Source organism: Heterocephalus glaber, unplaced genomic scaffold (assembly GCF_053883595.1).
Source record: "Heterocephalus glaber isolate CG9 unplaced genomic scaffold, H.glaber_assembly_v1.0 deba00001673, whole genome shotgun sequence".
NCBI lineage: Eukaryota > Metazoa > Chordata > Mammalia > Rodentia > Bathyergidae > Heterocephalus > Heterocephalus glaber.
This window is the reverse complement of record NW_028258410.1, coordinates 8,784,203-8,799,344: the sequence shown is the minus strand read 5'-3', so window position 1 is coordinate 8,799,344 and position 15,142 is coordinate 8,784,203. Positions and strand designations below refer to the sequence as shown.

Sequence of the window (15,142 nt, the reverse complement as noted above, 5' to 3'; positions counted from 1 at the left end):
ACTTTCTGAGGAACTGCCACGCTGTTCCCACAAGCAAGTTTGGCAAGTTTGGCTTTAGCTGCTGACCGCCGCTGTGGTCATGCCTTAGCTGCTTCACGGTTCTCTCATTGCCACACTCACACCCCTTGTCCTGCTGGGGTAGGGTCTCGTCCCAGCACAGTCACCCACCGTGCAGGTGCCGGCCTGCCGGTCTGTGAGGACACTTCGTTGTTGCCCCTGCTTGTCCCGGAAGGAAGCGCAGTAACCTGGCCATTGCCCTGGCTAGGTCAGGAGCCTGTGGCTGAATATAAAATGAGAGGACAGAAACATCCAAGGGGTCTGAAAATGAAATAATGCACAGGTACCTTGACACTCCTGTCATCCTAAGTGTCAGCTTATCTTTGAGAACAGTGGGAATTTTTATCCTGCCTCTCACCTGTGATGGCGCAGGCAGTCTGCATGGCTGCCCCCTTCCCGTTGGTTCTTATCAGAGTGGGATGCAGGTGTGACCCGCCACAGACATGGGAGAACAAACCAGCCCTCTGCACAGCCACACGAGGAACTTGGTGCAGGCGCAGTTCTTCTGCAGGAAAACTTTGGCCTACTGAGCTGACTCGGCCTGGCATCTGCACCAGCAGACGTGCTTGCCTAGGACTCCTCCTGGCCTGGGGCCCTGGGCCAAGGCCCGGGTTGGCATGAGCAGGTTGAGGAACTTGGGTCTGATGGGGAAAGAGCAGGTCCCCCAGAGTCAGGAGAATGGTGACAGTCCATCCATCACAGCACAAGACCATCCCAAGCCTCCCAGGGTGGCGCCCCTCCCCAAAGGAAAGCAGGGCCAGTGGCCCCCGGGAAGAGGAAACTTCGTGTCTGGTGGTGAGTCAGAGGTGTAGGCTCTAAGCACACTCAGCACCCCACAGCTCCCAGCTGTCTCCCCACAGGGCCCTTCTCATCAACAGGAAGAGCTGCCAGTGAGCTCGCCAGGCATGCAGGGCTGGCCTGCTCTAAATGGCCTCCAACAAGCTTGTTTGGGCTATTTCTTAAAGAACTGTATCTGTAAACCTTTTGCTTTTAAGCTATCAAGTCCCAGCCTGCTGGGAAGAAATAAACTACCCAAGTGTGTGTTTATCAGAACATCACATTGTACACCACAAACATATATTATTTTTGTCAATTATACCTTAATAAAGCTAGGAGAGGGCCGGGAATTTAGCTCAGTGGTTTCGCCGCCTGCTGCGCAAGCGCAAGGACACGAGTTCGATCCCTGGTACCAAAAAAAAAGCTAGGAGAAAATTAAAAATAGATAAATAACAAGGTTTTTTAAAAAAAAAAGAAAAGAAAAAGAAACCACCCAGGGGCTGATTGCAAAGAGCATCACTGGCATATTTATATAACAGTGCAGAATTCCTAGCACTGGGAATTGTACAAACCAGGCTGAGCTCAGCTAACTGAATGCTTCTTCCCTTCCTCCCCTGGAAGGCATCAGAGCTCAGCCTCTGCACAAGTGGCATCCTGAACACCAGCTGCCCAAGGCCATCTCTGCTCTTTGTGACTGACGCTCATCCAGAGACAAACCTAGGATGTGCTGCTCAGCCTTTTAACATTTGAAGTGCACATTTTTGTACTCACATTTTGAGTTACATATTCTCGCCTTCCATAATTGATGAGTGTGCTAAAAAATTTAGTAACCCTCTGACAAGTGGCAGATGGCACGGTTTCCTTCTGGAAGTATTTTGTCCTGACATTTTGTTAATTAGACCCCAGCACAGGGCCCTCATGTACACATGGAACTCAGGGCTATTGCCCGGTGTCTATCACAAGGTCTTCTGTCGAGTGGGAGGGCTAGGAATGCTCTGTTTTGAGGAAACTGAGGGACAGGTCTTCCCCGTCTTCAAAGACATGCTGCTGGGGGTACAATGTGGAGGGCTAGGCAGAGGTTAGAGGGGAGACTGAGGCCAACATAAAGAAATTCCTAAAGTTTCTATTGCAATGGATCCAGCAACCTGTGGGTCCTGGGCATCTGGTCTTGTAATTCATTGTATCTTTCTGGAGCCTGGAGGATTCCTAGAGAGCGAGCAGGTGCTGGCCACAGAGGACCAGAGGCAGGAAGGGCCGGGGTGGTGTCAGGTGAGCCATCCAGGAGCATTAGGCACTGTCCAGGTGTGCATGGAGCTTGGGGAAGTGTGTGGCCTGGAAGAGGGAGGCCCAGGTCTCACAGCAGTGAGGCTTGTGGTAGTGCACCCTAGACAGAGCCTGAGGCCCTCCTGGCCACGGCATACGCTGCCAAAGCCAGGTGTGGACAGGGTGTCTGGATCCACCGTTGGTGTAAACCCTAGGGAAAATAGGACACACATATATTGGGGATGCCCACACACACCCCACAAAAGAACTGCAGAGTACCCAAGAAACCAAGCACAGTTACAGATGCCCGAGGGGACGGGTCTGAGCAGTCAGCGCAGGGGTGGACTGGCCTCTGTCTCTTGAAGGCATGTGTTTGTTTTTACACTTCTGAATTACGAGAATGTATTGGCCTATTCCGAAGTTAAGGTTGAAAGTACTAACTATTAAGCTGGGTACCGTGGTGTGTGCCCGTAATCCCAGCACTGTGGGAAGCTAAAGGAGTAGGATTGCAAGTTTGTGCCCAACCTGGGCCACTTAACAATTTAGAGAGACCCTATCCCAGAATAGAGGGAGGGAGGGGGACGCAGACAGACACACTAGGGATGTAGTTCAATGCAAAGCCTCTGAGTTCAAGCCCTAGTACTCAAAAAAAGTATTAATTATTATTGGGTGTCACTGAGGATAGAAGGGCCTGACTTTATGGCTGTCCATACCGTCTCCACTCCTAGAGACCTGTGTCACTGGTGTGTTGCCTTGGACATTTCTTAGGACTTTGCCAAGCATGACTGATGCATCCCCAGTCAGCTGGCGTCTTTTTGCTCAGTGTCACCTCATTTGCCCATTGGTTGCTGGAGCCGGCACTGGATTTTGAGAAAGCACAAGTTAGGAAGTTAAGATAATTTCTTAGATGGTGGATAATGAGAAGGATTCAAATAGGTTTTTCAAAAGTTCGCACCTGCCGGGGATTTAGCTCAGTGGTTCTGGCGCCTGCCTCAAAAGTTCGCACCTGAGGAATTCAACCAGCATGAGAGTGTGTATTAGCTTTGTTACACTTTGTAACCACAAATTGAGTTTCCCTAATAGGTTTTTAAACCTTCCCAAAGTGAACTCTCAGTGAAGCTGAGTTTTCATAATGAGTTACTGAACGAAGTTTTAATAATGTAGGGCGGGGGATTTAGCTCAGTGGTTCCGCCACCTGCCTTGCAAACACGAGGTCCTGAGTTTGATCCCCAGTACCAAAAAAACAAAACAAAACAGAATAATGTATTACTAAGACCTAGCTTTAGAATAGGGAAGTTCTTAGCCAGAAAAGTAAAGTAGGAAAATCGGCTCTTAGATACTGGTTTTCCTCATCTGGCCTCCCGAGGCCTCAGCCCGCATCCTGTACCTGGGGTGCAGTTTGTCAGCAGCCAGTGTGAGGCGCATGTGCAGGTCCCGCCCCGCCCTTGCTCATTCCTGAGCCTGGGATTGGCCACGCAGATGCAAGACGTGTGTGCACAGGTGGACAGCGTGCGCTTTGCACAGTGAAGGAGCTGGGCCTGCTTGGAAGGCGGCAAGGGACGAGGCTTCTGTGTGGTTGTCTGTAAAGATGCTTTGGAAACTGCATGGGGTTTGACCTGCATTCTGACTCTGGAGTAGGTTCCCTCTGGCCTACCAGGAAGACTTGGAGACAAGATTTCGGAACAATCAGTGCCCCTCCAGAATCTTGGTGGCAATTTGGTTATTGCTTTCCTAAATTATGTTTCTCACCAAGAACTATTTTCTGCAATGAGGCTTTTAGCATAGATGTCATCATTAAATTTGTAGAAATAAGAATTAAGGCATTTTCTCTCAGAAAATGAACCTAAGCCTCTTTTCAACTTTTCCCCACCTGCCAGCAGCCTCACCACATGGGAAGCAGCTGCCTTCCTCATTCACTCTGGCGTGAGTTGCATGAGATCTAAGGAAAAGCACCATGACAAGGACAGGCTGGAACACTGGCCTCCGCCTGATGTCTGTCATGAACATCAGTGTATCTCAAATGCTCTGGGGCCTGTTGGGGAACGTGATTCCAGGTGTCTTTAAGTGTCCCGATCTGAGGGAAGTGTTTGGTTGGCCTGTGACTCCACATGGCTGCTTATCCCTGATGTTATGGTGTATGTCGGATGTCTTAGTTACTTTTCTCATTGCTGAAACAAAATACTTGACACTCAAAGTTAAAGGAGGAAAGGTTTATTTGGCTCACAGTTTGTAGAGGTTTCAGTTCATAGTTGGCTGGCTCCAGGGCAGGGTGGCAGGGCAGAGGGAGACATTGCAGAGGAGAAACGGTCCATGGCAGGCAGAAGGCAGCAAGCAGCCAGCTACGAGCAACTGGCAGCCACCTATCTTATCCAGGCTATCCATGGGTAACACATCCAAGGTGGGGCTGCCTTAATGCTAGCATTGCCCAGGAATCAATCCCAGTATCACATCCTCGATCCCAGCAGCACACACTCTAGATCCAGCCCCACCTATGACCACAAGAGGCTTTGGGAGGACATCTAGATACAAGCCATAAAAACGGACAAGGAGAAGGCAGAGCCTCGTGATGGGATGTAAGCATCCATCCCTCAGGACATGAGCAGCATACTTACTCATTTGCTCTTACCATTTTTTTTTTTTTTTTTGAGACCAGGTATGGTGGCATATGCCTATAATCCCAGTACTCGAGCAGAGGCAGGAAGATTGCCACTAGTTTGAGGCCAGCCTAAATTACATAGTGAGACTGAATCTTAAGCAAGAAAAGAGAGAGAGAGAGAAGTTGACTGGGCTGGGCTCAAACTTGAGATCCTCCTGTCTCAGCCTCCCATAGTGCATTAGCATGGCCAGCTAATTCCTGCCACTTTCTGAAGCAGTTCTGGAAGTCTTTTGTGAATGTCTTCATGAGGTGTGATCAAAACTAATACTGTTGCTGAGTGCCATCTGATGGAAAGGCAGGCTTACAAAAACATTACTGTGCATCCTCATCCACCTATTCACCAGGCCTGGCACTGTACAACTTCTGACTCTTTGCCAGAGTCAAAATGATTATGAAAGAAAAACATTTGAATCATTTCAGGACATCGAGGTAGTAGCCGAAACAGTACTACTAAAGACACTCGCAAAAGGGGACTTCTAGAACTGCTTCAGAAAGTGGTAAAAACAATGGGATAAGTGTGTTCCAAGTGAGGGGGAGTATTTTGAGGGGGATCCATAGCAACAGACCTTTTACTGTAATAAAAAAATTTTCAAATATTAAACACCGTATTTTTCTGTTAGAACACATACATGTTTCTTCACATCCAGGTCTGCAGCTGACCAACACTGCGATCCACTTGCTTCCAGCCTTGCTATATGCTTGTGGGCTGCCTGGTATGCTGGGGCTGCCGTCACATGGTCCATTAACTAGGCATCTTAAAATAACAAATCCATTCCCTTGGAACTCTGGAGGCCTAATGCCTGAGGTCAGGGCGCCAGCATGGCTGCTTCCTACAGTGGGCTCAGGAGGGTGTATTCAAGCCTCTTTCCAGCTTTTGAGGGCTGGAGAGACCAGTGGTCCTTGGCTTGGAGCAGCAGCACCCCAGTTTCTGCCTCCTCAGCACGTGGTCTTCTCTGTGTCTCCATGCTTCCCCTCATGTGGACTGGGTCAACCTCACACCATCACATCTCCAAAGACCCTGTTCCGTCAGGCCACATTCCCAGCCTAGGAAGTCAGCACGTCTTTTGGGGGGACACAGTTCAACTCCCAATAGTGGTATTCACTTTTGTCTTAATTGTATTAATCACTTCATTTGTATTTTTATAAAATAACAAGAAAATGTAATACTTGAATTACGAAAAAGAAAACCTACTGCTGTTACTGAGGCAGCAGATGTGGTCTAGGGATGCCATGGCTACTGTGCCTCAGTGCTATTAGCAAGCCACCCGCACTGGCTAGAAATGAACTGTGTCCCCTCTTTCCACAGGGAACTCCCAGTACAGCCAGCAGCAGGCCGGGTACCAGCAGGGCACAGCCCAGCAGCAGGCATACCCCCAGCAGCAGTACCCCAGCCAGCAGAGCTACCCAGGGCAGCAGCAAGGCTACGGTAAGAGAAGGGTACGTCTTCCTACGGGGATCCCTCCCAGTGCCCTCCCTGCCACACAACACACATGGGCTGTGCACATTGTACATTCCCGCTCAGGTGGGCATTAGTAAACTTATTTGGAAAGAGTTTCTCCTTTCCAGAACAGTTGCAAGGATAATGCAGAGCTGTCATGTACCCAGCACCCCGATCCCCACAATGAACATCACACATTCCCAGGGTACAGTTGTCAGAGATAAGAAACTGGCAGAACTACATTGCTAACCCTAAACACCACACTTCATTCAGACCTCACTATTTTTCCCCTGGTGTCCTTTTCTGTCCCTTTGCCTGATCCAGGATCCCACATGACCTTGACAGTTTGGGGGTGGTTGGGTCAGGTAGGCACTTTGTAGTGGGGTTTGTCTAATGTTTTTCTCCACCTGGGGTTCAGTCCCAGGTTTGGAAAGGAGCGTGAGGGAGCTTCCATGGCCAGTGCACAGGCTCACCTGCGGTGATGCCAGCTTGCTCACCTGGCCAGGTGCCATTCGTCTTCCAATGTGAGTCACCATGCTCCGCTCGGGGGTGATCTACCTACATTTTCAGGAGTTCTTGTGCAAGGGGACTGTGTCCTTTCCCCCCCCCGCTCACTCAGCCATTTATTTGTTTTAGTGTGTATTCATAGATATTAATTTTACATGTGGGGTTGTAATTTGCTAAGTTAAATTGCCCCAGCCCCAGTATTGGCCCCTAGGAGCTCTTCAGATTGGCTCCTGTGTTCTTTTGGGTTTTAGGGGAGGGGGTTGTCTTTTGGTTTGTTTAGGGGTTTTGGTGTTTTGGTTTGGTTTTTTCTCTAGTATTTTCTGTGCTGCAGTATTTTCCATGCCCCAGCCCTAGGATGAGCTGCTCCTTTTTATTGGAAATAGTAATAGACTCTGGGATCAGGTGCAGAAAGGCATCTTCTGCACCTGGTTCTGTGTCTCTTTCACCCAGTGTCCTGCAGGCTGCTAGCAAGTGCTCGCCATGCCTCAGCTTCTGTCCCCCAGGAGCCCGCAGTGCTGTGAGCCCAGCCAGTGAGCCTGCCACAGGCAAAGTGGGCCCTTGGGCTGAGCAGAAAGGGACAGAGGGCCCAGGGCCCAGCTTCAGTAGGAACAAAGGCAAAAACCCAGCTCACCAAAAGATAAGCAGAGAAGAAAACTCAGCTTTGCTGAGGCCAGGCTTTGCCAGAGTCCTAAGCCTGTCTGTCCCCTCTTGGGACCTTGTTCCACTGGAAAGGCCCCCACACCTACCCGGTGGCTTCAGGAAGCTCCCCAGCAGGGCCAGCGCTCTAGGTGCTCCTGGAGCCCAGGGCCAGTATGTGTTGTTCCCACAACAGCCCCAGGAGGGCCACTTCCTCATGTTGCCACTGCGTGCTGCCCATCCAGACCCTTGGCACTTCACGTGCACAGTGAGAGCTGTCTACGATGGCACACACCCAGGAAGCTGAGGCAGGAGGATCAAGGTGAGGCCAGGGCCGGGGATTTAGCTCAGTGGTTTCGCCGCCTGCTTCGCAAGTGCAAGAACCCGAGTTCGATCCCCGGTACCAAAAAACAAAAAGAGTATGAGGCCAACCTCAGCTGGGTATCAAGACTCAGTCTCAAAAAATGCTCAGTGAAACCCAGGTGTGGTGGCACACGCCTGTGATCCTAGTACTCAGAAGCTGAGGCACATGGTGCCTCAAGGTCAAGGCCAGCCTGAACTGTATAACAAGACACTCTCAAAAAACAAAAGGCGGGGCCGGGGATTTAGCTCAGTGGTTCCGGCGCCTGCCTCGCAAGCACAAGGTCCCGAGTTCAATCCCCGGTACCAAAAAAAAAAGGCATGGTGAAGACCTCCTTCCGGATAGGTCAGAATGAGCAGACGTGAGCTCATCAAGAATGAGCTAGTGAGTCCTCAGCACCCAGAGACAAGGACAGAACATCTTAATTAGTTTACGGTGCTGGGAATCAGGCCCAGGGCCTTGCTCATGCTAAGCACACACTCTACCACTGAGCCACATATCCAGCCCCTGAAATGTTTGTTTGTTTGTTTGTTTTTGAGAAAAGTGTCAGTATGTAGTTCAGGTTGGCCTTGAACTCAGTATGAGCCCAGGCTGGCCTCATACTCAGTGATCCTCCTGCCTCAGCAGCCTGAGTGCTGGGATTACAGGTGTATGCCAACATTCCCAGCTGCAACATCTTATTTTAAAGAAAATAAACAAGTATCCATCAGCCATGGGGTCTCCCCACTGGAGCTAGCTTCATCCTTTCTGTAAACCACAGGTCCAGTACCCCATCCTTTATATTAGCTCCCACTCTGAGGAAGCAAGGCTGGTGGTTAGGTCTCAGCCTTTGTAACACTTGAGAATCACCTGAGCAGCTTTTGAAAAATAGGGAACTGGGATCAGCCCAGACTAACTGGAGCAATTCTCAGGCTGGGCCCCATGTGTGGGGAAGGAGGAAACCACAGAGACTGTTCAACTGGGCCAGGGATGTAGCTCAGTGGCACCACGCCTGACTGGCAAGTGCAAGGTCCTAAGTTCGATCCCCAGTACTGCAAAAAAAAAAGACTGCTCAACTTTACAACCATCACAATAGCATTTTGTTTTGTTTTGTTTGGTACCAGGGATCAAACTTGAGACCTTGCCCTTGCAAGGCAGGCAGTGGCACCACTGAGCTAATCCCAAGCCCCACAACAGTACTGCCTGTGGCTCAGTGGTAGAGCACTTGCCTAGCATCCACAAGGCCCTAAGTTCTACCCCTAGTACCGGGAAAAATAAATAAAGCGTACTTCACCTTTACTGATTTTTTCCAACGTCTTCAACTTAGTTTTCACAGAAACTCTTCCCCTCCCAGCTGGGGTTTCCCTCAGTTCCTCAGATCCATCAAGTACCTGTTTACAGTATCCACTGTGACTGATACAAGGTAGTTCCAGAATAGTCACAGCCAGCTTCTAGCAAGCAGCAGGCCCAGGTGTTCAGGGGAGAGGCCTCAGCCACCCTGTGGAGTGGGGCCCAGTCCTGGCCCTTGCAGGACTGGTGGGTCTGGCTTGTTGTTTGCACGGCTCTCTTGCTGCGTGTACAGGTGTTTTGGTGATGGTGTGCTTATGCCTCTGGTTCCTGGTGTTTCCTCAGGGCCTGCCCAGGGCGCCCCCTCGCAGTACTCCAGCTACCAGCAAGGACAAGGCCAGCAGTATGGAAGCTACAGAGCGTCGCAGTCGGGACCCTCTGCCCAGCAGCAGCGCCCCTACGGTTATGAGCAGGCAAGCTTTCTGGATGTTTCCAGACGTGCCCGTCTGCTGCGTCTGTCGAGGCGCAATGAAGATTTCTCTTGTCATGAGGAATAATGGGAGGGAACTAATTGGCTCCCAGAGCCCCTTCCAGAATGTTAATTCACTGAGCCTGTGAGGTTATTTTTTGGTACCAGGGATCGAACTCAGGTCCTTGCCCTTGTGCAGCAGGCAGCAAAACCACTGAGCTAAGTCCCCGGCCCAGCCATGTAAGGTTTTTAAAAATTACCTCTGCGTATATACTCAGCTTGGTCAGGCAGGTGGCTTTCTATACCCCAGACGTACCATAAGGTCTGCACAGGCAACAGCATGATTCATCTGCAGACATTTACTGTGTGCCAGGCACGTTCCAGGTCTCTGCTGGGCACCTGGGATGTGGTGGTGACATGGCCCCTGAGCTGTCAGACCTTACGTCTCGTTGTGGAGGTAGTCACTCACCTGAAGGAGCCAGACTCTCCTGGAGGCCAGGGATCAGGCAAGGGCCAAGCAGAGGAAGCCCGCATGGACCCTGGAGGTGTAGGTAGAGAAGCAGGGCAGAAGTGACACTCAGGAGCTGGTAGCTACAGAGGGCCACAGGGCTAAAACAATGGGCAAGAGCTCTTACCTGCTCAGACAGTAGCTCTGGGAAACCTGTCTGCCAGGGTGGCAGTCAGGCAGGGCCCTGAAGGGACACACAGAAGAGAATTCCTGGCAATCAGAAGATTCAGCCTCCTGCATCAGTGAGGAGGGGAGCAGCGGGAGGTGACAGGCCAGACAGGAGGCCGGGGCTTCACAGGCCTCTGAGTGGGGCAGGGGCCCTAAAGTGGGTGAGAATGAGCCACGCTCAGGAAGAGGACATGCACCGCCTGAGGCAGTAGCACATGTTTTTTTGAGATGGTCTCATTGTGTAGTTCAGACTGGCCTTGAACTCACTCTGTAGCCCAGGCGGGCAAACTCGAAGTGATCCTCCTACCTCAGCCTCCCGAGTGCTGGTATGACAGGTGTGCGTCACCACTCCCAGCCAGCAGTAGCAGACTTGTCAAGAGAGCTGGAAAGAAGCTCAGGGACTGGGGCGTGGATGTGAGTTCTCTTAGGTGTTGGTTTGATGTCTCCTTCAGAGCCTCTCACCAAGCAGTGACTGTCCCAGGGTCACAGTGTGCTAGGTAGAAGGCATCAGTGAGGTTCACAGAGCTAATGAAATTTCAGAGCACTGTGTTGAATGTGGTTGTTTGCCGTGGATAGCAGTAAGAGGGTGTTTCCCAGTGGGCTCTGGGATTGGCCTGCTGGATGGGCACCAGGAACATCACCTGCCCAGGAGCAATGTGCAGAATCCAGTAGGGCACGGCCTACAGCTGACCCAGCACTAAATCACTAGCATGATTTTGATGAGATCAGAAGCCTCCTCCATAGAGTGCAGAAATAATGCCTTTGGGATTTGTACAATGACTTGTGAAGATTCTAGCTGAATGATAGACTGAACCAGAAGACCCCTAAGTTTATGCCTACCTCTAAAAAGGAGACACAGCAGTACATTTTAGAGAAAGAAGTGTCTAACCCCAGAATACGAAGCTAATCCAGTCTTCAGGGGTTCAGGTGTAGCTGTGGGCCGTGGGGTCAGACCCGCCCCTGCCCAGCTTAGTAAACTAGACAAGCCCTTCTGGAGCCTCGGCTGCCCAAACAGCAGGCAGCCCCAGTACCAGAGCACAGCCAGCCGGCCCAGTGCTGCTCCAGGGGACACTTGGCAGTGTCTGAAGATGCGTCTGGTCATCAGAGACAGGCGCTCCTGGCCCTTGTGGGTGCAGACACCTGCACTGTGTGTGAGTCCCACTCAGGGTCACCAACAGATACCTGCCACGTCCCCCGCTCTACCCATGGATGCCAGCAGCAGCAAGATCCATCTGAGTTAGCTCTGCTTGTGAGACTCCCAGCAGCTGCTCTGAGAGTGAGGACGGCAGGAACATACTTGGCTGCATACGAGGGGCTCCTGCTCAGGCCAGCAGCTCTCCCTCCTCCCAGCAGGCCTGGTGATGAGCCAGTGGGGGCGAACAGAGAAGGGCATGAGATGAGTGATCAGTGTCCTTGTCTACAGCAGTCTGCTGAGCAGCTCTTCTCCCTGGGTCAGGCCATCCACTCAGCCTCCTATCCTGCAGCTATGCTGGACACGGGCTCCAGTTCTCTTCAGATTTTGTATTGACTAATCCTATCGCCCTGGTCACCCATCCCCGTTTCCTACTTGAGCATGCTTGAGAGTTGCATTGCCCTCTGCACATCAGTCACCTGTGAGAGTTCAGCACCTGGCATCTGCCTGGGCAGCCTGCCTTCGTGGCAGGGCCAGCATAAGGTGTGATTAGGCCTGTGGCTGGGCCCAGTCCGCAGGGAGCCCTTTGACGTTCTCTGCTCTAAGTCACCAGCCCCGGGCATGGGTGAGTGGCTTCTAGAAGTGGTGCTCTCCACCTCACACTTACCTGCTTGCCTGCGTACCTCCTTTCTTCCACTGCTTACCCTGGATGTTGGCTGAGAATGAGGGGCCACTCTCCCTTAGGTGTGGTCCCTCTGCTCAGGACTGTAGAATTGTAATCTATGTCTTGATCTCTTTTAGGGCCAGTATGGAAATTACCAGCAATAAGGGACAAGCATTCTTGTTGGAGCCCTTGTGGTAGCGTGTCCGCCCAGGGATGGACGGGCCAGTGGCTGTTCAGAGGAATTGTGACATGCCGGTCACCCTTCGCCCTATGCCACGTCTGCATGTGAAGCGTGCTCATTTCATGCTGGGTATGACATTGAGCGTGCACCACTGGCACCAGACAGCACTGTGATGGTGTGACAGATTTGGTGCTGTATATAGTATTATATGTTGATACAGTGGAGAGGTTGTCCCCTTTTTGTCCCCCACCCCCTTCTTGAGGTCCTAGCTAGCTTCGGGGGTCATCTTGTTATCAGTATAATCATGTCCAGAAATGGGACATATTTAAAAGACTCCCTCATCCATGATTCACATCAAGAGACCCGGCTCTTCTCCCTCTCCTCATGCCAGTGTCACACTGTGGGTTGTAAACGTTTCTGTAACTGTACTTGCAGCCCTGGATGCCCACCTCTGCTTTGCCTGGATGGGAGCTGGGGCACTGCCTGTGTTTTAGGCCAGTTTCTGTTATTCCACGACAAGGATAAATATGCTTCACCTGGAGAGGCTTCGTACCATCATTTCCAGAGCTTGCCCATTGCTTGTGCTCTCGCTAATTCTGTTATCCAAAAAAGCGTACATCTTTGTATTAGAAGATGGAAAGGGATCAGTGACTATATTCCAAATAAATAGGAGTCAGTGAGGGCAACATGCAATTAGCCTAGTGGTGGCGAACCTGTGGCACACATGCCACCGTGGCTGTTTGTATTGTTGAAAGCTCTAAAAGGTTCGCCGTCACTGGATTCGCCAGACCTGGGAGTGCTGTGTTGCTGAGGAGTGACAGCCGTTCTCTGCCAACTGGGCCCTCAGAAACTGTTTTGGCTTTGGCCTGTGCTTGCTTAGCTGACATCATTTTTAGGATTTGAATATTTAAAATCCCCATTTCTAAACAGAGATAACTTAAAGTATTGATACGAAGTTTTCCAAATAATCGGCAAGTTTTTTATTTCATATTATTTCTTCTAGGACCTACTTGTTCAGATCTCCAAGCAAGTGTTCCTTTTCTTTTAGGGATGTCTGAAATCCATATCCTATTTTTAAAAATTATCCCCAAAACTTTACTGTATTCTTTTGAGGGAAAACTAAGTTTTATATAATAAAATTTGAATAATTTTTACATCCCTTAGACATTCAGTTCCATTTAAATTCTGTGTAGCTCACTTGGAAAATAGTCAAATTAAAAATCCTGTATTTCCGCTAATAAGTAGCGTGGATACTTGATCAACCTTTACTTGAATAATAAAACCGTATCTACTATGACTCCTTAAAAAACAACTTCAGATAAATGCTGATGTATTTCTAAGAACTACCAGGAAAATACAAAATATATCCAATGCTTGATACATCAGGCTTACTGAAGATGTTTTTCTCTAATTCAAAATAGTTATGTTTTTAAAATTAAAAGTAATTTTTATCCAGAGTTGAGTGCTTTAAAATTTATAAGCTATTTTGTCAGGGGGTGGGGGGTTGTTTTTGCTTCAGTTAATCCTGAGAGGTCATGTTGGAAAATACAGAGCAGGTACCATTCCTATTTACAGATGAAGAACTGAGGCTCAGATTAAAGGCTTTGTCTGTTTTGACTACCAGTCCTATCCTAGGATGTTCTCTCCTCTTCTAAGGGACAGATAGCAACAAACATGGGCATAGAAGCATTTATTTTGTATGCACAGGGTCTAAAAAACCTTTAACACTGGTAAGGGCTTGAAAAATATGTGTGCCCACATTAAATCACAAAAACGAGAGTTTTTAATTGCTAAATGGCAAAGGTATTAGTTTCATTTAGGGAGTCATCTCGATTTTATTCTTTTCCTTAGTTTTTATAGAACTAATTTGCAAATTCAACTGGGGACTAAAATTCCCCATTGAAAGTGTTAAACATTTACATACTGTGAAGATAATTTTCATTCCTTGCCAATCTGGGAATATGCCTTTTATGTATGTGTTAATTTTTTTTTAAGTGCCATATTAATGCTTTTTGAAAGAAAAAGGACACTTGAAAAACTTATCACCCCAAAATTTCAATCTGGAATGTCTTACATTAAGAATTTCTTGAATGTTGTGTATATATTTTAAAAAGCACTTTGTGAAATAGTTTGTACATTTATTTCCTAATTTATACATGATTTTTGGTGTTAATATATTTAATAACAAAATGTTTATTTAATGTTTTGTCCACTTTTATGTAATTTTGTGGGGAGAAAGTGATGCCAGCAATTCTTTTTCTTGACTGTATTATATCTTCTGTTATATGAATGTTTGAAAAAGCTTAGGCTAAAATGAATTGTTCACCCAGTGTGGTTGTGCTGTTTATGACTCCGTCTACTGAAGGCCAGAAAAGATGCAAAAGGTCTGTGGATTGCTGTTCATTCTTCCTCCTATTGTTTCCTGACTTCCATCCAGTCAGTGCTGAATTCGAGAAGTGATGATCATGACCTTCATTCAGATGTGCCGACAAATTCATACTGATGCGCACGCAGAAGCTCATCACCCATTAGGGTTTGTTGTTGAATCAAGGTCTCTTCGGGCTTAGCACGTTAGGAAGTGCACGGGGCCCCGGACCTTGCGCTGGAACAGCCTGCAGAGATAGTAATAAGGTGGACAGGATGAACGAACTCATACAGTTGGAGTCCCGGCGAGCCTCTTATTTTGCCAGTATTTTTATACACAGGCATTGGGCGCCCATTCAAAATTGTAGAAAGAGGAAGACTTTTTTCCCATTTCCACTTAAAATTTTAAGTCATTGCTTCAGTTCTATTTATTATGTCCAGTCTGTCTTGTTATTTGTGAGTACAGTACCTTTTTTAAAAGAGATCCTTATAGGTTCATTTTTTCGGAGTTTGGCGTATGAATTGTTTATGCTTTTGGTGTAATCTCTTAATAAACTGTTCTTCAAAAAGCATCTGCGTTTCCATTCGGCGTGTCCCGTTGGCGAAGCGCTCGCAGGCCCCCGCAGGAGTCGGAACCGACCGCGCCAGACCGTGGAGCGGCGCTCGGGCGTCCCGGACGCTGCGCTCCGCGGCCA

The 15,142-nt window shown here is 49.0% G+C and overlaps 1 protein-coding gene across 1 annotated transcript in view; it reads left to right on the top strand.

The window, feature by feature from the left end:
* Positions 1 to 15,019, top strand: part of Ss18l1 (SS18L1 subunit of BAF chromatin remodeling complex) — a 35,121-nt gene extending 20,102 nt beyond the window's left edge. Inside the window, exons 9-11 of the mRNA XM_004840993.4 lie at positions 6,060 to 6,179; positions 9,307 to 9,434; positions 12,040 to 15,019. Of these exons, the coding sequence (XP_004841050.1) occupies positions 6,060 to 6,179; positions 9,307 to 9,434; positions 12,040 to 12,066 (275 nt within the window). The 3' untranslated portion in view covers positions 12,067 to 15,019. The remainder of the gene's footprint in view (positions 1 to 6,059; positions 6,180 to 9,306; positions 9,435 to 12,039) is intronic.
* The last annotated feature ends 123 nt before the right edge of the window (positions 15,020 to 15,142 follow it).